At 38.3% G+C, this 27,172-nt stretch overlaps 1 protein-coding gene across 1 annotated transcript; it reads left to right on the top strand.

Moving 5' to 3' along the window:
• Positions 1 to 17,579: 17,579 nt before the first annotated feature.
• On the top strand, positions 17,580 to 25,270 carry CDX4 (caudal type homeobox 4). Its single transcript, XM_021685772.2, has 3 exons — positions 17,580 to 18,081; positions 23,759 to 23,904; positions 25,070 to 25,270. Exons 1-3 carry the CDS (start codon positions 17,580 to 17,582, stop codon positions 25,268 to 25,270), a joined length of 849 nt encoding a protein of 282 aa, XP_021541447.2.
• The last annotated feature ends 1,902 nt before the right edge of the window (positions 25,271 to 27,172 follow it).

The following is a 27,172-nucleotide window of genomic DNA, read 5'->3' as shown; positions in this document are numbered from 1 at the left end:
GTACAATGCCAAATTATAGAAAAAGCCCAAATGTCCATTGAGTGAGGAATGGATAAAGAAGATGTGGCATATATACAATGGATTATTCCTGAGCCATAAAAAAATGAAATCTTGCCATTTTCAATGACAGGGATGGAGCTAGAGAGTATTATGTTAAGCCAAATAAGTCAGAGAAAGACAAATACCATATGCTTTCACTCATATGTGGAATTTAAGAAACAAAACAAATGAACATGGGGGTTAAAAAAAAGGGAGCAAAGACCCAACAAACTCTTAATAGAGAACAAACTAATGTTTACCAGAGGGGAGATCGGTGGTGGGATGGGTTAAATACATGATGGGAATTAAGGAGGATACTTGTGATAAGCACCAGGTGTTGTATGCAAGTGTTAAATCACTACATTCTACACCTGAAACTAATATTACACTGTATGTTAACTAACATGAATTTAAATAAAAACTTGAAAAACAAACAAACAAATAAATTTGTCTTCTCCATGAATGCCACCTCTCTGAGACACTCTCCAACATGAGTAAATTGTCTTCCCTCTGTGTGCCCCAGGTGTTCTTAACATCACTGTTTCCATGCTGTATGTTCGTTTGCCTGCCTTCTCTCAAAGAGCAGCACAGTGTCCTTCCTGCTCTATGTAAGCCAAGCCCACCGACCTTTAGAACTCCAGGTTTTAAGTTGTGCTGATTGCCAGAACTCAAGAAATTCGGCCCCTCTCACAAGCCAATTGCTATGGGGATTTGTTTTCCCTCTGCACTCCCCTATGTGCTAGTCTGTCTCTTTCCCTTCTCCATGAATACAGCTCCCTCCCTACTGCAGTGACCACAATCCATTTCTCTCCCATATCTCTGCACTTCCCACCTTCTTCAATGTGGCCTCTTCTCTACCTTTAGTTATGGAGTCTGTTCTGCCAGTCTTCAGGTCAACTTCTGAGGTATTTGGGATGATTTGATAGTTATCTAGTTGTATTCATGGGACAAGATCTGGCTAGGGTATTTCTACTCCACCATCTTCTCAACCCTCGCAGAAGTATTTTAAATAAACTCAATAAGCTAGAAGAAAATACAGAAAGACAATTCCAGGAAATGAGGAAAAGAATAAACAAAATGAAATATTGACAGAAATAGAAATCATTAAAAAAGAACCCAAAAGAAAAATCTAGAGCTGCAGAATTGAATAAATGAAATTAAAAAACGCCATAGAGTATTAACAGCATAATGGACCAAAAGAAGAAAGAATGAATGAGATGGAGGATAGAGATGGCAATAACCTAGACAGAGAAGACTAACAACAACAACAAAAAGCATGAAAGAGTGCAAAAAAAAAAGTCTACATGACCTATAGGATACCATGAAGATAAAAGCCTTGTCTGAATCATTGGAGTTCCAGAAAACTAAAAGAAAGAGAAGGTGGTAAAATTTTTATTTAAAGAAAAAAATGACTGAGAACATCCCAAACCTGGGGAGAGATTTGAACATTTAAGTGTACGAATTAAAAGATCATCCCATTATGTCACTCCAAATGATGTTCTCCAAGACACAAAGGTTGAGGCATCACAATTCCACAATTACCATTGTAATATGATGTGATCAAAACAGTATGGTACTGGCATAAAAATAGACACATAGATCAATGGAACAGGATAGAAAACCCAGAAATGATCCCACAACTATATGGTCAATTAATCTTTGACAAAGCAGGAAAGAATATCCAATGGGAAAAAGACAGTCTCTTCAACAAATGGTGTTGGGAAAACTGGACAGCAACATGCAGAAGAATGAAACTGGCCCATTTTCTTACACCATACACAAAAACAAATTTAAAATGGATGAAAGACCTAAATGTGAGACAGGAAACTATCAAAATCCTAAAGGAGGACACAGGCAGTAACTTCTTTGACATTGACTGTAGCAACTTCTTTCTAGATATGTCTCCTGAGGCAAGGGAAACAAAACAAAAATAAACTATTGGGACTTCAACAAGATATAAAGTTTCTCCACAGTGAAGGAAACAATCAATAGAACTAAAAGGCAACTAATGGAATGGGAGAAGATATTTGCAAATGACATATCTAATAAAGGGTTAGTATCCAAAATATACAAAAACTTATAAAACTCAACACCCAGAAAAACGAATAATGCACTTTAAAAATGGGCAGAAGACATGAATAGACATTATTCTAAAGCACACATCCAGATGGCCAACAGTCACATGAAAAGATGGTCAACATCACTCATCATCAGGGAAATACAATTCCAAACTACAATGAGATATCACCTCACACCTGTCAGAATGGCTAAAATCAACAGCACAAGAAAGAACAGGTATTGGTGAGGGTGTGGAGAAAGGGGAACACTTTTGCGCTGTTGCTGGGAATGCTGGTGCAGCCACTCTGGAAAACAGTATAGAGGTTCCTCAAAAAGTTAAAAATAGAACTACCATATGATCCAGCAATTGCTGATTACATCTTTTGATACACATTTAAAAAAATCTTTATGAAGTCCAGTTTGTCTATTTTTCTCTTTTATTACCTATGTCTTTTTATTTTAATTCCAGTATAGTTAACATACAGTTTTATATGAGGTTCAGGTGTAAAATATAGTGATTCAACAATTCCATACATTACTCAGTGCTCATCATGATGTGTACTCTTTTATCTCCATCACCTATTTCACCCATCTCCTCACCTACCTCCCCTCTGTTACTATCTGTGTCTTTGATGTTATATACAAGAAATTATTACCAAATCCATTGTCATGAAGCTTTTGTCCTATGTTTTCTTCTAGGTCTTACATTTAGACTCTTGATCCATCTTGAATTAATTTTTACATATGGTATTAGGTAAGGGTACATTTGAATTTCTTTGTTTGTGGATATCCAGTTCTCCCAGCACCATTTGTTGAAAAGACTGTTCTTTCTCCATTGAATAGTCTTGGCACACTTACAAAAAAAAGATCACTAAACTATATATGCAAGAGTTTATTTTGGGGGTTTTTTGTTCTAGTTTATTGGTATATATGCTTGTCTTTGTGCCAATACTATGCCATTTTGATTACCATAGCTTTATAGTAAGTTTTGAAATCAGAAAGTGTGAGTAGTTTAGTTTTGTTCTTCCTTTTCATGGTTATTTTGACTATTCTGGGTCTTTTGAAGTTCCATATGAATTTTAGAATGTTCTTCTATTTTTGAAAAAAAAAGTCATGAGGATTTTGTTAGGGTTGACTTTGAATCTATACATCACTTTGGGTAATATTGACATTTTAACAATAGTAAATCTTTCAATCCATAAAGATGGGATGTTTCTCCATTTATTTATATCTTATTTAATTTCTTTCAGCAATATTTTATTGTTTTAATTGTATAATAATTTCATTTTCTTGGTTAATTCCTAAATATTTTATTCTTCTAGATGCTATTATGAATGGAATTGTGTTTATAATTTCCTTTTCAGATTTCTTTTGTTCATATTTAGAAATGCAATTAACTTTTTGTGCATTGACTTTGTATCCTGAATTTTCATGAGTTGATTTATAGTTGTAACAGATTTTTGTAGAATCTTTAGGGTTTTCTACATAAAAGATCATGTCATCCACAAAGAGATAATTTTACTTCTTCCTTTCCAGTTTGGATGCCTTTTATTTCTTTGTCTTGCCTAATTGCTCAGGCTAGAAATTCTAGCACTATATTGAATACAAGTGGTAAAAGTCAGCATACATGCCTTGTTCCTGATCTTAGAGGAAATGTCTCCAGTCTTCCACCATCGAGTATGATGTTCACTTTGGGTTTTTCATATATCACTCTTATGTTGATATAGCTTCCTTCTATCTCTATTTATTGATTTTTTATTATGAAAAGGTGTCAGATTTTATCAAATACTCTTTCTGCATCTATTGAAATGATAAATATACAGATCATTCTATCCACCTGCAGCAGAATACACATCTTTCCCAAACACACACAGAACGTTCTCTAGGATGTGTTAGATGACAAAACAAGTCTCAAACAATTCAAAAAGATAAAATTATGCCCATATCTTTTCCCATCACAATGGTATAAAACTAAAAATCTATAACAGAAGGAAAATTGGAATATTCACAAATATGTAGAAACTAAACAGCACACTACTGATCAACCAATGGTTTACAGAACAAATCAAAAGGGAAATAAAAAATATCTTGAAACAAACAAAAATGGGATCACAACATACCAAAACTTATGGGATGCATCAAAAGCTGTCCTAATAGGGAAGTTTCTAATGATAAATTCCTACAATAAGAAAGAAGAAAAATCACACACACAAAAACAACCTATCTTTATATATCAAGGAATTTTTTTAAAAGAATAAATTAAGCTGAAGTTGGTAGAAGGAAGAAAATAATAAAAATCGGAGCAGAAATAATTAAAATAAATAATAAACTAAAAATATTAATAAAATTAAAGTCAGTTCTTTAAAAACAAAATTGGAAATCCATTAGCTGGACTAATCAAGAAAAAAAGGGAGAGGACTCAAAGAAACAAAATTATAAAGAGAAGACATTACAACTGAAATCACAGAATATATAATTGTACCCCAAAAGATTGGACGACCTAGAAGAAATGGATAAATTCCTAGAAACATACAGCAACCAAGACTAAATCAATAAGAAATAGAATACCCAAACAGACCAATAATGAATGAGGAGATAATATCAGTACACAAAGTCCTCAAAACGAAGAAAAGCCCAGAACCAGATGGTTTCACTGCTGAATTCTACCAAATATTTAAAGAATTAACACCAATCCTTCTTAAACTTCTCCAAAAAATTGAAGAGGAGGGAATATTTTCTAACTCATTTTATAAGGCCAGCATCACTTTGATACCAAAGCCAGTTAAGAACACTAAAAGAAAATACCATCCTGATATCATCCCTGATGAATATAGATGCAAAATTCTCAAGATAATACTAGCAAATCAAATTCAACAGTATGTTAAAAGATCATACACGTGTGGAATTTATGCAAGGATGGTACAGCATATGAAAATCAATGTGTGATAACACCACATAAAAAGAGTGAAGAATTAACAACTATATAATCATCTCAATAGATACAGAAAAAGCATTTGATAAAATACATCCTTCATGATAAAAGCTGTCAACAAATTGGATATAGAAGGAACCTACCTCAACATAAGAAAGGCCATATTTGGCAAGCCCAAAGTTAAAATCATCCTCAAAGGTGAAAGTTTGAAAGTATTTCCTCTAAGATTAAGATCCAGACAAGGGTGCCCATTCTTACTACTCCTATTCAGGAGAGTACTAGAAGTCGGAGTCAGAATAATAAAGCAATAAAAAGAATTAAAATGCATCCAAATCAATTTAAGAAACAAAACAGACAAGCAAAGGGGAAAAAAAGAGACAAACCAAGAAACAGACTCTTGGGCGCCTGGGTGGCTCAGTCGTTGAGCGTCTGCCTTCTGCTGGGGTCATGATCCCAGGGTCCTGGGATGGAGCCCCGCATTGGGCTCCCTGCTCCGCGGGAAGCCTGCTTCTCCCTCCCCCGCATCCCCTGCTTGCGTTCCCTCTCTTGCTGTGTCTCTCTCTGTCAAATAAATAAATAAAAAATCTTTTAAAAAAAAGAAAAGAAACAGACTCCTAACTATAGAGAACAAACTGATGGTTGTCAGAGGGGATGGGGGGATGGGTGAAGTAGGTGGAGACTAAAGAGTACACTTATCATGATGAGCACTGAGCAATGTATAGAATTGTTTAATCATTATATTTTACACCTGAAACTAATATAACACTGTATGTAAACTATACTGGAATTAAAATAAAAAACAACAAATTTTTTAAAAGCCATCCAAATCACATAGAAGGAAGTAAAATTTTCTGTTTCCATATGATGTGTGTGTATAATTAATAGAAAAATCATAAAGAAACCACAAAAAAGACTGTTAGAACTAATAACTGAATTCAGGAAAGTTGCAGGATACAAAATTGACATATAAAACACAGGTGTGCTTCTATATGCTAAAAGCAAATTATCTGGAAAAGAAATAAAGAAAAAAAATCCCATTTATAATAGCATCAAAAACAGTAGAATATTTAGGATAAATTTATCCAATACAATGAAAAATCTGTACAATGAAACCTATAACATATTGATGAAAGAAACTGAAGACACAAATAAGTGGAAAAATAATCTGTGTTCATAGAACAAAAATTAATATTGTTATAATGTCTGTACTATCCAACACCATCTATACATACCTAACAATCCCTATCCAAATTCCAATGGAATCTTTCACAGAAGTAAAAAAAAAAAAAAAAAAGTAAAATTTGTATGGAACCACAAAAGACCTCAAATGGCCAAAGCACAAAGCTGGAGGCATCACACCTCCTGAATTCAAATTATATTATAAGGAGACAGTAATCAAAATTATATACTATGAGCATAAAAATAGCTACAGAGACCAATGGAACAGAATTGAGACACCAGAAACAAACTTATGCATATACAATCAACGTATTTGACGAAAGAGTCACTAACACTCATGGAGAAAGGATAGTCTCTCCAATAAATGGTTCTGGGAAAACTGGATATTCACAGGCAAAAGAATGAAATTGGCCCCAACTTACACCACTCACAAAAATTAACTCAAAATGGATTAAAGATTTTAATGTAAGACCTGAAACCATAAAACTCCTAGGAAAAAAGTCAAGGAAAAAATTTTTTTTCATTTTTTTGCATCATGATAAGTGCACTCTTTCATCCCCCCATCCCTTATTTCACCCATGCCCCCATCCAGCTCCCCTCTGGTAACCACCTGTTTGTTTTCAATAGTTTAGTCTGTTTCTTGGTTTGTTTCTCTCCTTTTTTTTTCTTCACTCATTTGTTTTGTGTTTTTTAAATTTCACATATGAGTGAGATCATATGGTATTTGTCTTTCTCTGATTGACTTATTTCATTTAGCATTATACTCTCTAGCTCCATCCATGTCATTGCAAATGGCAAGATTTCATTCTTTTTTATAGCTGAATTATATATAATCACATCTTCTTTATCCATTCATCTATCAGTGGACACTTGGCTGCTTCCATAGTTTGGCTATTGTAAATAATGCTGCAATAAACACAGGGATGCATGTATCCCTTTGAATTAGTGTTTTTGTATTTGGGGGTAAATACTCAGTAGTATGGTAAGAAAAAAATCTCTTGACATTAAGTTAGGCAATGATTTACTGGATATGACAACAAAACACAGGTGACCAAAGCAAAAATCAAGTGGGACTACATCAAACTAAAAAGCTCTGCACAGCAAAAGAAACAATCAACAAGATAAAAAATGCAACCTACAGAATGGAAGAAAATACTGTAAGCCATATATAGGGTAATGGGGCTTATAAAAAATATATAAAAACTCATACAACTCAATAGGAAAAAAAATGTGATTTAACAATGGGCAGAGGAACTAAAGAGACATTTTTCCAAAGAAGATATACAAATGGCCAACAGGTACATGAAAACGTGCTCAACATCATTAATCATCAGGGAAATGCAAATCTAACCCACAATGAGATAATACTTCACACCTGTCAGGATGGCTATTATCAAAAAGACAAGAGATAAGTGTTGGCAAGGATGTGGAGAAGAGGGAAACCTTGTGCACTGCTGGTGGGAATGCAAACTGGTACAGTCATTATGTAAAACAGCATGGTGGGTCCTCAAAAAATTAAAAATAAAACTACCATATGATCCAGCAATTCCACATTTGGGTTTATATACAAAGGAAATGAAATCACAATATTGAAAAGATAGCTGCATCTCCATGCTCGTGACAGCATTATTTACAATATCCAAGACATGGATACAACTCAATTGTCCATTGATGGATAAATGGATAAAGAAATAAGTGGAGGGGCACCTGGTGGTTCAGTCGGTTAAGCTCCTGACTTGATTTCTGCTCAGGTCATGATCTCAGGGTTGTGAGATTGAGCCCCTTGATGGGCTCCCTGCTCAGCAGGGAGTCTGTTTCTCCCTTTGCACCCCCCCAACTTGTGCTCTCTCTCACTCTCTCTCTCAAATAACTAAATAAATAAATAAAATTTTGAAAGAAAGAAAGAAAGAAAAAAAAAAAAGAAAGAAAAGCCTCCAGCTAGGCTAACTAAAGAATAAAGAGAGAGAACACAAATTCCTAATATCAAGAACAAAAGAAAGGACATAACTATAGATCCCATGGACATTAAAGGATAAAAAAGAAATATTAAGAACAACTCAATGCCCACAAATTTGAAAAGAATAAATGGACCAATTCCTTGAAAGATACAATCTGCCAAAACTTACACAGGAAGAAATATACAATCTAAATAGGCCTATTTCTATTAAACAAATTAAATCAATAATTAATAATCTTCTAACAGAAGCTGAGATGTTTACTGATGAATTCTACCAAACACTTAAGGAAGAAATTGTATCAACTCTCTTCCATCTCTTTCAGAAGATAAAAACAGAAGGAATACTTCCTAATTCATCTGTGAAGCCAACATTACCCTAAAACCAACACCAAAGACATTACAAACAACTACAGACCAATATCTCTCATGAACATAGATGCAAAGATCTTCAATTAAATATTAGAAAATGGAATATAACTATGTATAGAAAGAATTATAAACCATGACTGAGTGGGATTTATTCCAGGTATGCAAGTCTGGTTCAATATTAGAAAATCAATTATTGTAATTCATTACATCAATAGGCTAAAGGAAGAAAATCATATGATTATGGCTAAAGGAGGAAAATCATATGATTATATCAAAAGATGCAGAAAAGTAATTTGACAAAATCTAGCACCAATTCATGATAAAAACTCTCAGCAAACTAGGAATAGAGTGGAACACCTTCAAATCGATCAAAAAAAAAAAAACTAAAAAACCTACAACTGACATCATACTGAATGGTGAGAAACTAGAAGCTTCCCCGCTAAAATCAAGAACAAGGTATGGATATTCCTGTTCACCACTGGTTTTCAACATAGTACTATAAGCCTTAGATAATGCAGTAAGACATGAAAAGGAAATAAAAGGTATAAAAGTTTGGAACAATGAAATAAAAGAATTTTTTGCAGATGAAATAATTTCTATGTAGAAAATCTGAAAGAATTATAATTTTATAATTTTACAATTTCAAAAACTGGAACTAATAAACAATTGTAGCAAGATTGCAGTGTACAAGATTAATATACAAAAGTAAATCACTGTTGTATATGTCAGTAGTAAAAAAAAAAATTATAAAAACTCCTGGAACTAATAAGCAATTGTAGCAAGGTTGCAGGGTACAAGATTAATATACAAAAGTAAATTACTGTTGTATATGTCAGCAGTAAACAAGTGAAATTTGAAATTTAAAAATGCATTACCATTTACATTATCATCCAAAAAATTTAGATACTGAGGTATAAATCTAACATAATACAATATCTCTATGAGAACAACTACGGAACTCTGATGAAAGATATCAAAGAACCAAATAAATGGAGATGTAGTCCATCTTCATATATAGGAAGACTCAATATTGTCAAGAAGTCACTTAGCTTGATCTACAGATTGAATGCAATCCCAGTCAAAATTCCGGCAAGTTATTTTGTGGATATTGACTAACTGATTCTAAAGTTAAAATGGAGTTTACACCCTGAATAGCCAACACAATATTGAAGAGATGAACAAAATTAGAGGACTGGCACTACTGGACTTCAAAACTTATTATAAAGCTACAAAAATCAGGACAGTGTGATCTTAGTGAAAGAATAGAAAAATAGCTCAATGGAACAGAATAGAGAGCCCAGAAGTAGACTCACATAAATCTAATCACCTGATGTTTGATAAAGGAGAAAAGGGAATACAGGCATACCTTAGAGATAAAGGAGGTTCAGTTCCATACCACTGCAATAAGGCAAATATCACAATAAAGTGAGTCAAACGCTTTTTGGTGTCCCAGTACATAAAATTATGTTTATACTATACTGTAGTTTATTAAGTATGCAATAGCATTACACCTGTCCTGCAGCGGACCAGTGCTGTTCCTCTCGGGAAGAGGGAGTCTTGCCATGCTTCTGCCCGGAAAGCAGTTGCTCGACCCTGTAGTGGTTCACAATTTATGGCAACATAGAGCAGAAAGCCAGCACCTAGACTGGCTGTTCTCGGCCAGCTTTCCCACTCCTTTACCTGGGAACTCTGCTGCATTCAGGCATCACCCCTTCTTCTTGTAACCATGGGGATCCTGAGACCACGCTGCCACACCTGGGATTCTACTCCCGCTTCACCACCTGAGCACCTTTAAGCCAGGGACGTCCCCCACTGTAGCAGACTTCTAAAAGTTCCAATTTTGCACTCCGCTGCTTATAATACTTTGCAGTAGCCTCCTTAAGCAGGCTCCCTCACCTCCACTGTATCCTCAGTTATATTCAAGTCTCTGAGCCTTCTGCATTCCAAATGGTGGTCGCTTTTCTACTTGTAGACTTGCAGCATTTCTTTTCTCAGATCTCTGATTGATTTATCAGGTGTTCAGAATGATCTGAAAACTATCTAGGTATATTCGAGGGACCAGACAAACTTAAGGGTCACCCTATTCCTCTGCCATCTAAACCCCTCCCACAACAGGAATTCTCATTTGCTGCTGGTGGGAATACAAAATTGTACAGCCACTGGAAAGACAGTTTGACAGTTTCTTTTGAAATTAAGTATACTGTTATCATAGGATCCAGCAGTCACATTCCTAGGTATTTACCCAAATGAATCGAAAGCTTCTATCCACACAAAACCTTCATGCAGGTGTTTATAGCAGCTTTATTCATAATTGCCAAAAATTGGAAGCAACCAAGATGTCCTCCAGTAGGTGAATGGATAAATAAGCCATGGTACATCTAGACAATGAAATATTATTCAGTGCTAAAACAAAATGAGCTACCAAGCCATGAAAAGACATTGAGGAACATTAAATGCATATTAAACTGAAAGCAAAGGAAATCCATAAAGGCTACATACTGTATGATTCCAACTATATGACATTCTGGAAAATGCAAAATTATGGAAACAATAAACATAGCAGTAGTTGTCAGGGATTAGGGGCAGAGAGGGATAAATGGGCAGAACACAGAAAATATTTAGGGCAGTGGAAGTATTCTGTGATACTACAATGGTGGATACATGTCATTATACATTTGTAAAAACCCATAAAATGTACACCATTAAGAGTGAACCCTAATGTAAACTATGGACTTCAGTGATAATGATGGATCAAAATAGGTTTATTGATTATAACAAATGTACCACTGAAGTAGTGGTTATCAATAGTGGTGAAGGTTGTGGGTATGTGGGGAGACAGAGATATTTAAGAACTGTCTGTACTTTCAATTTTGCTGTGAACCTAAAACTGCTCTAAAACAAATTTTATCAATGATATATATACATAATTGGAGATATATATATATATATTTGGTTATAATTGGTAAATAATGGGTAATGAAGTTTGGGTGTTTAGGAGAGAATGAGAGTGCAGTGAAGAAACTGTTTCCAATGAGGAAACAAGCAAAAACAGTAAGATGAAATGACGTAAGAGGAATTTTGAGTGCGAGAGAACAAAGAAACTGGGCTAAAAGCAAGACCAAAGTAAAAGCAAATCTTTTAGAGTGAAAATGCTCATTATAAAATCAAATGTCAGTCACTAATGTGACTCTGTTTTGACTTCAAAGCCAAACTGTTCTGAAACAATCCCTCATAGAGTTCCACTTAGACTTTTTAAAAAGGCCATTCTATATTTCATCAACTTGTTCACCCACCTCAGTGCTTCCTGGCCCTCATAGTGGGCAAGTTATTTTTTCAGAGCTAATCTAAATTTCTCCCATTATGTTATACCAATTTTCCCTTTTATCCTGTGTTCAGTAAATACGGGCATAACAACTGCGCCATTATTCTCCAAGTCCAGATCTCCAAGTCCAGATCTCCAAGCCCAGCATGAACATTGTGGTCAGACTAGATAATGATTTACTGACTGGTTCTTACTGGATATTTAACCTTGGGCCAGTTTCTAAACCTAACTGAGCCTCCATTCTTACCTCCATCTCCTCACCATCATAAAACAGGACTGATACTATCTACCCCTTTTGATTGTAGTGAGCCTAATGAGAATTCACCTCAGAAAGGAACAAGCACTGGTTCTGGCTTGGAGTATATGATCTGTGAACTGGGTTTCTGGTTCTCTTTCCCAAAGCAGATAGCCAGGACTTTTATTTCTCTTTTTTCTTTCAGAGAATTAGCCTCCTCTATCTTCTCAGACTCAGTCTGAATTCTCTTAAATTCTAGGGTACTGGGTTTGCAGTCTCCTTATTCTTGGTTGGCCTCTCTGCCTTCCTTTGCCCTCTCTTCTATAAAAGTCCTCCCTGACCCACACTTCCTAAGTTTGGAATCTTAGTATTAGGCACTGGCCCCTACTTGCCTCCCTACATACACCTTCTCTCTCCCAGAGTCAAGGATGCCCTTGGATGCCCAAGAAGTCTCCCTGTCACAGTCTTCCGGCTTCCATCTCAGAGCCCTGGAGCTTCCTAATTCCTCTTGTTCTCCTAATCCAGAACTAGGCAGCTGGCCCTGAGGGCCTGGTAGGTACAGAGCCCTGGCCTAACCCTAACCCTAAACTCATGTTCCCATGAAAGAACCTTAATCTTTCACTAAGACACACGTTGGTCCTGCCCCCACTGCAATGCTTTGGGACAGGCCTGGAGCCTAGTGGTGCTCATTCTCCAGAGTAAGCCCATCATAATGATAAATATGGATGGAAAGAACACAAGGCCCCTTCCCTGCCCAAGACTTGAGCACTGCTGTCACTAAGGCTCCAAAGAACTAAGGGAGGGAGATGGGGTTGGGTGAGTGGAGGGGAGCTATCTTTAAAGCCCAGAGAGCAAAGTTTGATTGGAGAGGCAATAGGCATAGGTGTTTAAACTGTTCTGGGTCTTCTCCCCAATCTCAGTGCCTTCCATGCATGGATGTGGGCTAGAGTAGGCACAGTAGGTCCATGCCCTGTGGAAGTCCTAGTCACTCTAATAATAATGGCTTTTCTTTGAGCACATGACTGGAGCACTGAATTCTCCCAACATCTGTATAAAGTGATTTCTATTTTCAGTGCTATTTTTCCTATGAGAACCTCCCAAGCATTAAGCCTACTAAAGAAAAGGCTTACCCAGATCCCCATAGTCCATCACAGGTGTACTGCACTGTTCACAAAGCAATTTCACATTCATTCTCTCCCGCAAGCCTTATAATTAACCTGGTCTGTGGGGGTCAGCCCAGAACTAGGCAGTGGAAGGGGAATGTCTAACAGAGGCCCTATTTGACCAATGCCTCTCTAAGTCTCAGGAAAATTGAGAGATCACTCCCTAGAAGTACTAAGTAACCCTGCATGGCCTGAGTCCTGATCTTCAGGCTATGGGGTTTGACTCCCGCTGCTGGCCACTCTGGTTTCTTCAGTGAGACGGCCTCTCTGGTGAATCTTCAGGTGAAGAAAAAAATCAGTGGCACCTGGGTGGCTCAGTCGGTTAAGAGTCTGCCTTCCACTCAGGTCATGATCCGGGGTTCCTGGGATCTAGCCCTGCCTAGGGCTCCTTGCTCAGCAGGGAGCCTGCTTCTCCCTCTCCCCACACCCCACTCATGCTCTCTCTCGCTATCTCTCTCTCTCTCTCTCAAATAAATAAATAAAATCTTAAAAAAAAATCAAAATCTCCAGTCAAATAAACTAGGCTGAACCTCCCCACCTTTCTGCCTCCCCTTTGACTCCCCACTTCCCCAACCCACTCCCACCCTCCTGGAAACAAACAAATCATAAAATGAAGTATTCTGAAGCCAAGTTCTGCCAAGCACTTTACTGGCTTCTCTTCTAGACATCCTTGGAGCTGGGTCAAAATGATGATTTCCAGTCTATAGTTCCAAGGTCATTTATTGATTCAGCACACAAATATTTCCCGAGATCCTACCATCTGCATGACACTGCACTCTGCTGGGCTCAAACATGCTTCCTCATACCCCTTCAAGGTGCTCAAATTCCAAAAGATTCAGATAGAACCCCAAACAATTCTAAGGTGGACAAGAGTAGTATTAGTTAATGAAGGAGGGAAGTTGATAATGGAATTCAGGAAGAGTGCTTTCTTTACTATATGTTGGCTAATTGAACATAATAATAAAAAAAATTTTTTTTAAATAAGTTTTTATTATTTAAATTCCAGTTAGTTAATATATGGTATAATATTAGTTTCAGGTGTACAATATAGTGATTCAATACTTCCGTACATCACCTGGTGCTCCTCACAGCAAGTGCACTCCCTAATCCCCATCACCTATTTAACCCATCCCCCCACCCACCTTCCCTCTGGTAACCATCAGTTTGTTCTCTATGGTTAAGAGTTTGTTTATTGGTTTGCCTCTCTCTTCTTCCTCCTTTGCTCATTTGTTTCATTTTTAATCCACATATGAGTGAAATCATATGGCATTTGTCTTTCTTTGACTGACTTATTTCACTTAGCATAATACTCTCTAGTTCTGTCCATGTCATTGCAAATGGCAAGATTTCATTTTCATTGGAAGAGTGCCTTTGGAGAGGAATACCATCACATAAAGCTTTAGGGAGGAGGGGGCATTTGAGCTGAGCCTTGAAGAATAGGGAGAATTTGAACATTTTTTAATAAAGAAAAACAGTCTGTACAGAAGGAATTGCATAAGCAAAGACACTTTTTAGTAGAAAGAGTATTGATCTAGGAGGCAACAGACCTGAGTTTGAACCTCAGTTCTGTCATTCACTTCCTTAAAGAATACCTTCCCCTCTCAGGCCCTCGGTTTTCTCATAGGTAAAATGATAATATTGGTTAGTTAACTTTTAAAGGTCCTCCATGTGCTTCCATCCTGATACAGTTTTTCAAACGTCAGGTAAACCAGTTTGCCTCAGTATAGAATAGGTGAAAGAGAATAATACAAGGATAATTGGGTCCATGATATGAATAGTATTAAATGCCAGGCCTGGGAGCCTGAGCAGAGAAAGAAAATAGAATCCAAGCCCCAGTCCTAAGCCCTGAGGTTGTACATTTAGACTGGTTCCAATTTAAATACATAAACTTTGAAGCTAGGATGGCTTAGGATGGGAACCTAACTATACTCCTCATTAGTGGTTCATTTAAATAGCCATGGCACCTCTCTGAGCCTCAGTTTCTTCATCTCTAAAGTGGGAATAATACTAATAAATAGCTCATGGAGCTGTTGTGAAAATTAAATGAGATCATTTGTAAAAAGTGTCTTTACAGGTATGTTACTTTCCCTGCCCCTAAATCCCTTTTCCCAGTGCCAGGCTTTAATTAGTCTTTGCTGACCAATTACTTCTGTTCCTCTCCTCCTTCTTCTCCAGAGCAGGCTTCAAAATATATCCAGAATCTAACCACTTCCCTCCATCCCCAATGCCATTCACCTGGATTATTGCAATAACCTTTTAATTAATCAATCCACTTACAGTCTATTCTTAATCCAACTGCTAGAGTGATCCCTTCAAAACTTAAATAATGTCACTCCTCTGCTCAAAACCCTACAATGTCTCCCTACCTCACTTAAAACAAAAACTAGAATCTTTACAACGACATTCTCCCCTTTAGCTTTTGGACCGCATCTATTCTTTAGTCACGCAGTTTTGCTTTGTTTACTGTTTCTCTAATAGAAGACAGACATTCTCTCATTCTCTTTTCATGTGTTCCCTCTGTCTGGATCTTCTCCTTATAGCTCATACCAGTACCTCTTCTATATTTTATTTAATGTCATTTCAAGGTGAGGTCTTCCCAAACCACCACATTTAATATTGCAACCCCCGCCCCCAGCATTCTTTATCCTCCTTCCTGCTTTCTTTTTTTCACAGCATTGATCATTACCATCTGACAAACCATAAAATGTAATTTCTTATTAGTGTCTCTCCCCACTAGGATATAAGCTTAATAAGGTCAGGGGTTTTGTCTGTTCACTATTGATATCTCAATGCATAGAACAGCACCTAGAAGTCAATAAATATTTGTTGAGTGAATTAATGAATACAGTGGTTGCATACTGTGTACCATGCACTAAGTTAAGCAATTTGCATATATTATCTCAGTAAAGTCTGCCTTGTAATGTAGACACTGTTAGGATCTCTATCTTACTCAGGAAAAATCCCTGAAACTCCCGGAGGCGAAGTGATATTCCCAAAGCCAAAGAGAGATCAGTTAATAGGGGTGCCAGTTTGGATTGAACTTTATACAGGAGCACATTCCCTGAGTAGGAGCACAGCCTAGATTAAAGATTGTGGTAGGTTTGGGGAGGGGGGCTGGGAAAGAACACTGGGATACAGATTGGTTTTGTGGTCAGAAGTTTATCTGATATCTTGAACCAAAATCTTGCGTTCATTTGGTATCTGCTGGCAAGCCAATCCTTTTTCAATAATTGGAGCTTTACAAAGGAAATTTCCTCAAGTGTGAAAGAAAGTTGGAAGTTGTGGCTGCCCTGGATTTGAGACTGCAGGAATTTGACCCCTTGGGGCACTGGCTTTGAGGCAGAAGTCATACCTGGTAGAAAGACACCTGAGACTAGTGAACTGACATGAAAAGAAGAAAGCCCATTACCCTCGTGGTTCTTCTCCCTTTCCTTCTTTTTTTTTTTTTGTAACCTACTCTCTTCATCTTTCTTTAATTTGTGCATGTTTCTGAAACATCCCATTAATCCAGCCTGTTGTCCCCTGGAATGTAACCTTAGGAAGGCAGAGCAAATATGTTTGTCTCTTTTTCACTGCTGTATGTATTCCCAGTGCCTACAGCAGTGCCTAGCACTCAGTGGACACACAATATATACTTGTGAAATGAATTTGTTCTTAGAAACAAAGCCCTCCTCCTGGGGGAGGGAGCGGGTCAGAGAAGGGAAAGCTCTTTTCAGTGGTATCCTGGGCCAGTTCCAGTGGAGTACCCCTGCAGGGGAATGTGGGAAGAGGGAATACCACAGATGCAGGCTGGGCTGAGCAAGGGAAGTTCAGCAGAAAGAGGAGGCCCCAGGGTAAGGACTGAATCCCAAAGAGCAGGACTTCGCCCTGCTTCTGCCTGTCTTCATCTCACTTTGGAGGGAACCGGTCAGAAACCCCTGGAGGAACTTCTGCCTCCAAAAGCACAAACTAGTGCTATGGAGACCAGATGGACAAAAGTGAGAAGGATGAGACAGAAAGGCCTGGGAGCTCTGGGAGAGGGAGCTCAGAGTGAACAAGTCCCTGTGAAAGTGAAATGGCCCTTCATTTGAATGCAAATGCTATGTAAAAGCCTGAAGCCCCTTGACGTCAGCCTAGCCATTGGTGGCCCATCTATACCGGGCTACCAGTCACCTGGAAACCTGACGGGTAGAAAACGCGGATGGAGTAGTCTGAGAGGCACAGGAGGGCGTGCAGCACAGCTGCCGACTGACCTATTGATTCCCTGCTGCTTCTCAAAGTCGGACTGGGGCCTTACAAGAACTTGAGAATGGCTTAGGGAGCTCCTTCCTCATACCCAAGCCACTATGTACAGAAGCTGCCTTTTGGAAAAAGAAGCAGGCATGTACGTGGGCACTCTCAGGAGCCCCGCGGGAGGCAGCACCGCCGGGACTAGCGGCACTGGGAGTGGTGGGAGTCCCCTGCCAGCCTCCAACTTCACTGCGGCCCCTGCCTATGCGCACTACATGGGGTATCCCCATATGCCCAGCATGGATCCTCACGGGCCGTCGCTGGGGGTATGGGGTTCACCGTATAGTCCCCCTCGAGAAGACTGGACTGTGTACCCCGGGCCATCCAGTACAATGGGCACAGTACCCATGAACGACATGACGTCGAGCCCTTCCACTTTTGGCTCTCAGGAATACAGCAACTTGGGCCCTGCGGGCGGGGGAAGCAGCAATGGCAGCCTGCCAGCCCCAGCCAGCGGGTCACTGTTCCCCATAGACCCCGACGCCCCGGATGCCACTTCTCCCAACAGAAGCCGCCACAGCCCTTATGCGTGGATGCGCAAGACAGTGCAGGTGACCGGTGAGTAATTGATCCCAATGCCCTCACACTTCTCCTTCCTTTGCTTGGCTTCTACTTCTGTTGGCCTGTCTGCTGCCCTCCTACTTCTCAGGACTCTCCAGGGACAGTTTAGCTGAGGACTACTGCGTGGCTGAGTGCCCAGGATCCCCTCCCATTAGTGACCTCTCTTGCATGTGCCTCTGCTCAAAGCCAGAAGAGTGCAGTGCTTGGAACCAAACCGATCCTGGGAGTGTTTTTCATCATTTCCTGATGTGTCAAGGGAGCAAGCTGGTGAACAATGGACACATTGAGCCACAAGGATCAGGATCCAACAGTGTAGTTGCCCAGATGGGAAAACAGATGCACAGGAAAGGTCAATGGGTGAATGAGGCAAGAGGATAGCCAGCAACCCAATGCTATCACTTCTACTTGCCATTTCCATTTAAAACCCTTCCCCTTCTGGGCAGGTCTGCTCCCCTGAAATGCTGGTGATACTCAACTTTGGTTTCATGGTGCTTGGTTGGCAATGGACCCTCCAGTTAAGCCACGAAAGCCCCAGTGGCAAAATAGCCTCGTCATCCTGGCCTCTCAAGGAAGCTGCAGCTTCCTTCACCCAAGGTGGCAGAGGCAAGCTGGACTCAAACCCATTGCCTTCTTCCAAACTCCTTTCTGCCAATGGAAGCGTTGAGTCAGGTGAGAAGACAACAGCACACTGCCGGGACATCATAAGCTACTCAACTCTAACATCCCTAGGGCATGCGGGAATAACAGCCCCAGCACTAATAGGTGGTTAAAGACTTCATAACTGTCCAGGAAGGCTTCTGGGGACACAGGGGTTGGATGTAGGTCTGTAATGGAGTGCAGGAAGGCCCAGAGATTCCAGCCTAATGCTGACCCATGCTGGTACCAGCAAGACAGTGGGTGGCTGCTGGGAGCCCAAGGCAGGGGAAATGGGCACTCTGCTTTAATCTTGGATGGGGGGAGGCAGGAGATGTTTGTTTTCAGCTGTAGTTGTTCTTTTATCACATTTTTATTATTCCAACCTATCGCTCTATGTCATTAGAGAAAATTGGTAAAATTTGACTCTATCATTTTTATCCCTCTGAGGAGGAAATGAATTTCAATAGCATTTGTCCATAATGATTATGCTTTAGTTCACAGTTCTGCACTTTTTCTCCCCTTTAAAAAAGCAAAGGCAGGAGAGTGGGAAGGGAACAACTTTTACCATTAGGAGGACTCTTAGCTAGAAAGAGGCAGTTCCGGTTGATTGGGACATTACTAGGATAGCAATCCCAAATTAAGAATAGAGCTTAAACACTTGGCTTTAAAGTGTTTGGAAGTAAATCTTCATTTTTAAAATATGGGTGAGTCAGCTGGTTGTAGAATAAAAAATTAGGTTAAGGTGGGGTACTCCTGGGGCTGTTATTACATCTAATCTTAGGGTTGTAATTAACATCCATTTACTAAACCCTAAGATCAGCAAAAGACACAAAAGTCAAAAAGTAGCTGCTCCCAGTCCAAGATTATGTTTTGAAACACATTAGAAGAGGAAAGTCATTAGTATGTTTGGAAGAGAGAACAATGGGGGGGAAGGACAAAAGAAATGATCTTGAGTCTTGAATTTTTTGTTTATGAGAGACAATATGACAGGTTTCTCTGCTTAAAAGTCTCCCATTTGCATTTGCTTTTATGAGCTCGGGTCTCCCTCTTGGGTAATGCTGGTGCCAGGAGAAGTTTAGAAAGGGACTCCTTAGTTTGTGATATCTTCATCACAAACCTTTAAACCTGGCTGTACAATGCCACCTTCATAAGGTTTTCTTCTCCAAATTCTACTAAGAAATTTTAAATTGAATTATTTTGGAACCCCTCTGACTCTTGGAGCTTATCTTGTAGATGAAGCTTTATTAGAGTCTATCTTTATTTCATTTTAATGTCTTATAAATTAAAATTATCTTTTTGCTATATGCTTGTAGCCCAAGGTACAGATTTAGCAGCAGTTCAAGAATATAATGAAAAGTATGGACACTCTCTCCAGAAAAATGCACAAAAGGATACATACTTGCACCCACATGCATGTGCGTATACACACACATGCCCACACATACACACACACATCATTTTTAGAATAATTTTGGGAGATGCATGGATCCACTGAAGCCCTTCTATGGATCTCAGTTTATGAATTACACACAAAAAAATTAAGCTGATCACTTCAGTGGACCACTCTGAACCAAAATGCACCTATTTGTATGTTTAGTACATAGTGTTAAACAAATATTTGTTAAATGAATGAATGAGTCAGATCCTCCTGAATTTTCTACTTCACTCTGTAGTATTGTGGGACAACATTTGGCTTATGGCTGAGAAGATAATTAGATGAACTGCAAAATGGAAGTAACCGTTCTCTGATTAAAGTAATCAAATAAAAGTCTTCCCATTACTGAAGACTATTTTAAATAACCTTAAGCTAAAGAAAGAAGAATACACATATTAGGGAACAATCAGAAACATTTCATAATGACTATTATCACATTTGATTTTCTAAGGAAAGGGGACTGACAGAGTAAATGTCTGTCCCCTAGGTGATTTGATTAAAAAGAAAGATATTTTTATTTACACTTTGTTCTCTAAATGGTCTGTTCCAATACACATCTCATTTTAAAGATTACATGAAGAGGAACCTACAGAAAGGTTCTGTGAAAAGTTTAGTATTTTCATATTTTAAACATTGTCAGTGCATTACAGCTAGGAATTATTTTTTCATTTTTTTCTATTACCCAGAGTTGTAGTCTCAAATGAGTTTTGGCAAGGTGATAATCTAAGTAGAGCTGGAGAAAGGCTTTTTTGTTAGAAGTGGGAAAGAGGGGGAGAGAAGGAAGTAACTGAGTAATTCTGATTAAGCCACTGGACAAAACACTGGGGAAGTTATACTTAAAATGTTTTACTCAATTAATACACTTCAGAAAATAAGCTGCTTACTAATTCTTGAAGCTTATCATTGTGCTCCTTGGTTTTGACCATTTCGTTGGACAATTTTTTAAATGAATTTGGATGCAATTTTTAACTAAAAGCAGCAAAGGGTTATCTTAAGATAGAAAGTCATTGTACAGGGTCAATTGCACTGTTTTCCCTATAGAAGGAAACTGGTTTTCATCCTCTTTGCTTTGGTTTGGTATGAGAATATGGATATTATGCTCTACTAGAAGATGTCCAAATCCCATTCAGTCCAATTTCATCATTTAAGGGGCAGAGGCAATGAGACAGGAGAAGAGAGTTCAGGAGGAGGGACACAGGAGGAATTCATTTCTCTTTGCAAAATGTGCAGTCAGTATTTCCCCTGAGCTACATCTTCTTGAGGTTTGAGGTCTTATCTGTCAGATTGAGGCAACAGACTCTTTTTAACACTTCATATGGCTTTGATATGCAGCCTGGCTCTTCCTCATCCCTCCTTTCTTCAGGGGTTATATTGCCGGAAAGGGTGAGGATTTTCATGGCAAATAAAGAGGCCTGGTCTTAACTTTATTGTCCTTAGAAGAAACTGCAAGAGGGGAATTTATGACCAATGGGGGTGGGGAAGGACTGCAACCTTCCAGAGTTCTTGAAGTCTGGTTATATTTACTGATTATCAAAGAGCAGAAAACACAGAAATGCACAAGTTGAATTTTAACTTCTGCCTCAAGTTAGAATTTAAATACTCAGCTACTTTGGGATTAGAAAGGGTTTTAGGAAACATCTCTTCAAAAATATATTTTGATCGTAAGATATGAGGTTCTGGAAATAAATTAAACCTCAAAGTTTTCATTGTGATCTCAAATATACATTCTGCCTTTGTAACTAACCAAATGCCAGACCCCTGGTTTCCTGGGTTTCTGTTTGGATTTTAAAAACCAGCTCAAAGTCTGGGCCTTCCAGGTAGGTTAATTGACTAGGACTCATCATTTTCAATTTTCAAGGAGAAAAGTTTGTTTAGTTTATTAGTCCACGAGTTATTCAGCCATTAAGTTTAATACTAAAACATATCTCTCATCCAGAATTTGTTTCTATGTTCATGTCCCTTTTTTTCTTTCCTGGAGATGAAAGAGTGTCTGACATTTGTTTAGGGCTTGTAAATTCCAAACCAACTGGCTGGTGTTCCTGAATGTAAAGAGGGTTCAGGATGGGATCTGATGCTATGTAGCTCCTTTGTTAGGCCTGTGCTGCATCTTAACACCTCAATGGGGTTTAGAGAACCACTTTAAAGAAACCTTTGTCCTACAGATCGCTCCCCAAAACCTCACATCAAAAACAACCAGGGAAGATCAGAAGCAGTTTGCCAAATGCCATAGAGAAAAAGAGGAAGATCCTGGAGGGAGTTAGAAAAATTGAAAAGAAAGGGAAGCTTCCTAATCACCTTTGGAAAATTTGAAAGGAGGAATAAAACTCTACTTGAGGAAGGACATGAGAAATTAGTTAAATGCTGTAACACAAAGCAAATGTTTGTATATCTTTTCAAAGAATACTAGAATATGCATTTTATTCTGCTTAAGTCAACACCTCCTCCTTCCCCCATTGATTAGCCACTTGGGAATAATAGTTGATTTAAGACCCTCACACACACAAAAAATTTTCTAGTAGATAATAGGGGCTATCCTAGAACAGAATCTAAGTGACAATAAATGTTTTCTTTTTAAATTATTAACCAAACAAAACTCTCTCTAGAATATATATATATATATATAAAACTAGGAATGTATGTAACTAATAATGTCAGGATCACAGAATAGTTTGCCACACTTGGGCCATTCTTATACTTCCCAGCATATTTAAACTGGGAATAATATTTAGCATACTGGACTGGGAGTCAGAGGTATGTGTTTGGGTCCTGGCACTTCAGCTCACTAGCACAAAACCACTTAACTACACTGAGCTTCAGGTTTCTTATTGGCAAAATGGGGATAAGACATATTCTGCATAATTCAAAAGTGTAGGTGAGGGGTTCAATAGGAAATGGTATGAATGAACTGCATAAGATGTAAAGGGAAGTGTACGTATGCCATATGTTGCTACTATTGCAAATGCTGTTTCTATATGTGAGTGGGAAGGGAAGGGAATGAAAATCATGGATTAAGTGTTTGCTTTAAAAAATAAAATATTCTCCCTCTCCCACTCCCCCGCTTATGTTCCTGCTCTCGCTATCTCTCTCTCTGTCAAATAAATAAATAAAATCTTTTAAAAAAAATAAAAGAAAGGAGGGTGCCTGGGTGGCTCAGTCGTTAAGCATCTGCCTTCGGCTCAGGTCATGATCCCAGGGTCCTGGGATTGAGCTCCCCCATCAGGGTCCCTGCTTGGCAGGAAGCTTGCTTCTCCCTCTCCCACTCCCCCTGCTTGTGTTCCTGCTCTCGCTATCTCTCTGTCAAATAAATGAATAAAATCTTTAAAAAAATAAAAATAAAAAATAAAAAAATACTTTGGTGTAAGTAGGTCAATGATGGTGTGATAGGTTTTATATATATATACATATATATGTGTATAAAACAGCCACAGATGACAAAGAATTTAATGGAAAAGTGGATATATGACATATTTGGTTCAAAAAATGTACCTGTTTCATATTTGAAAGTAATAGATAAGGATGGGGACAGTAGTTGTGATTCCTTCAACCAAAACAATCTCCAAAGAAGTAAAATATGATTAAATATATTGCTTTCTCCCCTAACAGGGAAAACCAGGACAAAAGAAAAGTATCGTGTGGTTTACACAGATCATCAAAGACTGGAGCTAGAGAAGGAATTCCACTGCAATAGATACATCACCATTCGGAGAAAATCAGAACTGGCAGTCAACCTGGGTCTTTCTGAAAGACAGGTACACTGGAAGTACAACCAACATGTCTTAAATAGTTATTTCAATAGGCTGGCTGAGGTTTTAGGGAAGTCTGTAAGCAAGAGTGGAAGCAAAACAGAAGACCAAGACATTTTCCAAGCTCTCTTAAAGCCCACATTCATCCTACTGGACCTCCTGGTTTAGTCTCATTGGTCAGTGGGTTTATTAATAATTGAATGTGGTAGGCAGTGTGCAGATGGAGAAGCAAAGGGTTGGGACATAGGAGGTGAAGAATTAAAACTCCCATAGAACTAATCAGTCAAGTCAAAACCTTGATTGACACCCCAAGTAGTCACAACCAATGTATGAAGTGGCAATTTGGCAATCATGGCTATTATCTGGTTCACATCAGTCAAACTATAATAGTAACTGAATGCCAATGCTGCTACCTGAACTAAGTTTTTCTATTATTCAGGGTTGGAAATTTAATTTTCTATGGTCTATATAATTCTACGATGCCTGCCTCAAATTTAACATACTGTAGGTACTCAATAAAGCATGATAAAGATCAATGGTTTCCATTTACCTAAACTTTGACATTACACAACTACCTGATGTTTTTTCACTTAAGTCTAGAAGTAATCCTGGAATCATAGAATGCTAGAATTGGAAAGTCCATTAGTGTGTTACCTATCCCAAGCAGCTTGCACTTTATCCAGGTATGAAGGCACATTGGTATCACAGCAAGAGATATAGTATTTCATCACCCTTGTTCACCCAGTTCTGTGTTTCATTAAACTTATTATTGGAAGTTACTTTTAATGACAGATAGTAATCACCTTTGTTATTTAAATCCCTCCCTTTTTATCACCACACCTCAGCATCTGCCATTCTATCATTTATTTCTACCTGTGCAACAGAGGTGTTGGATAAGGTGTCATATAAAGAGCACTGCATTTAGAATCAGTAGCCCTGGATTTTATCTCCAAGTTTCATCTCAAGCAAGATACTTTCCTTCTCTCAGTCTCAGGGTTTTTTTTTAACCTGTTAAATAGGTATACTTCACAAGGTCATTGGGAGGCTCAAATGAAGTGATACACATGATAGGGCTTTGTAAATGCTAAAATCCTTGTACAGTATCAGCAATGACTATGAAAACTGCATTCAGTATGATGCCCCATTAAATCTAAAGCATTTTTTGTTTCAGGTGAAAATCTGGTTTCAGAATCGCAGAGCCAAGGAAAGAAAGATGATCAAAAAGAAAATCTCCCAGTTTGAGAACAGTGGAGGCTCAGTACAAAGTGATTCTGGCTCCATCAGCCCTGGGGAACTACCTAACGCTTTTTCCACCACCTCATCTGCTGTTCATAGATTTCAGCCTATTGAGATACAGCAGGTCTCTGAATGAAAGAAAAGGCAAAGAGAAATGGAAAGTCCCCCATCCTTTAGCATTGTCTTCTTGGTCTCTAAGATATCAGCAGGCGAGTTAGGACAGGATGTAATTTCTCATAAGGCAGTATTCAGAACAAGTGGATGTGCAATTGTTGAAGATAATTGAGAGGTCGCTTACTGTTAGAAACCATCCTCAGAAACCTCCTGTCATGTGCTATGCTATATGGCAGTCACTTAGGAACTTGGTGGTAAGCTATATGATTAAAAGCTACAATCACAGGCCTTTGCAACTCTATTCACAATTTCAGAAACTTACTTGTGAACAAATTGTAAAAAACAGTTCAGGAAGGAGGCACATTTGTGTATGTGTACTTGTGTTTGTTATTTGATGTTGGGTGTGTTCTTTTATGCTGTCTTGGTGGGGGGAGGTAAGCAGAAATTTATCCATCTGTAGCTACTTTTGCAAGTGATTAATTCAAAAGCTAACGGCATTTTCATAACAAGACAAATGTTTAAAAATCAGCAGGAGATGATTCTGAATCCATTATCACTGATTAATAAAAATAATAAATAGAAAGACTATTTTTGCTCATCAATCAATCATTTTCTGGCATCAATTACCTCATCTCAGAACTTCCAACCTATAGTGTCGATTTCAAATCTTGCCAAAATAATGAAGTCAGACTAGAACAATACAGTCCAGCTTGGTTGAGTCAGTAAAAAGGCAGCTCTCCAACACGCAGAACAAACTCTAATCCCCTTTCTGTCTTTTAACTCTATTGCTACAGTTCAGTGGCAGTCAGAGTTAACATAAGCACTCTCCTTGCTATTACCATAAACCTGTTCAATTTTACTTACGTTATGGCATGTCAATGCAGTGTGGCCCAAGGAGATGCAGTTTACAGGTTCCAAACACACAACTTGGGTTGCAGTGAGTAGAGTTGCCTGGAGTTTTTGGTGTTGGTCCAGTATACTGTTTGCATGTCAAAGTGGCCAAAGGCTGGACTTTGATTCATTTTAAATTAAGATGGTTTAAAAGAAAGTTTTATTAAAGTAGGAAAGTAATCAAAGCACAACTTTATTTTCCCTTTCAAGATACACTTTAAAAATTCTTAAGAAATTAGATTCTTGAGCATAACTACCTGTGTTTGGGTTAAGAATAAGAAATTTATCTCAGAAAGTGGGCTTCTTTTCTATGGTTGCTCCTGGGGGTATGTCATTTAGTCTTGAAGAGATTTAAGGAAAAAACCCTTCTATCTTGATCCAGGCTCTTGGAGTTATATTCTGCCTTTCCTGCATGCATCTTTACAAAACTTTTATGAGGAAGGTATCGATTGCCCCATTATGCTGATAGGGAAATGGAGATATAAGCAATCATTCATTTTCCAAACATATGCAGCAAGGCAATCATGGATGCTGATGAGAATTCTGAGTTACATAAAAATGATCTTTTGTAGTCTCTAGTGATGGATTCAAACTCAAAGCCCCTTCCTATTCATTTGGTATCAGATTATGTCACTGAAGTTGCATACAGCTCTCTCAGTGCCCACCAGCAGATAATTATGACCTAGAAATGCAGACTTAACCCTTTGTTTTTCAGCTCACCTACCCCCCCATCAGTGAATTTGGGGCTTCTACCAATAATCTTAATAATGCCTTACATGTGTGTAATATTTTATATTTTTCAATGTACTTTCACACTTGTATATTACCTGGCTTAATACCCTTATCCCTTACAAGATAGGCAAGAGTTGTTATTTCCCACTTTGTAGTTTAAGAAACTAGGGACTAGAGGGGCTTAAGTATCTTTAGTTAACCATTTTTTTCCTTAGCCCAGGTCTAGATATTGGGGGAAGGTAACAAAGATAGATCAATTTAAGCTCTCTTTCTCTTCAAAAAGTTACCAACTTTTCAGTAA

The sequence above is a fragment of the Neomonachus schauinslandi genome, chromosome X, assembly GCF_002201575.2.
Source record: "Neomonachus schauinslandi chromosome X, ASM220157v2, whole genome shotgun sequence".
NCBI lineage: Eukaryota > Metazoa > Chordata > Mammalia > Carnivora > Phocidae > Neomonachus > Neomonachus schauinslandi.
Note: the sequence above shows the minus strand (reverse complement) of the source record. Positions and strands in the feature narration are given on the sequence as shown.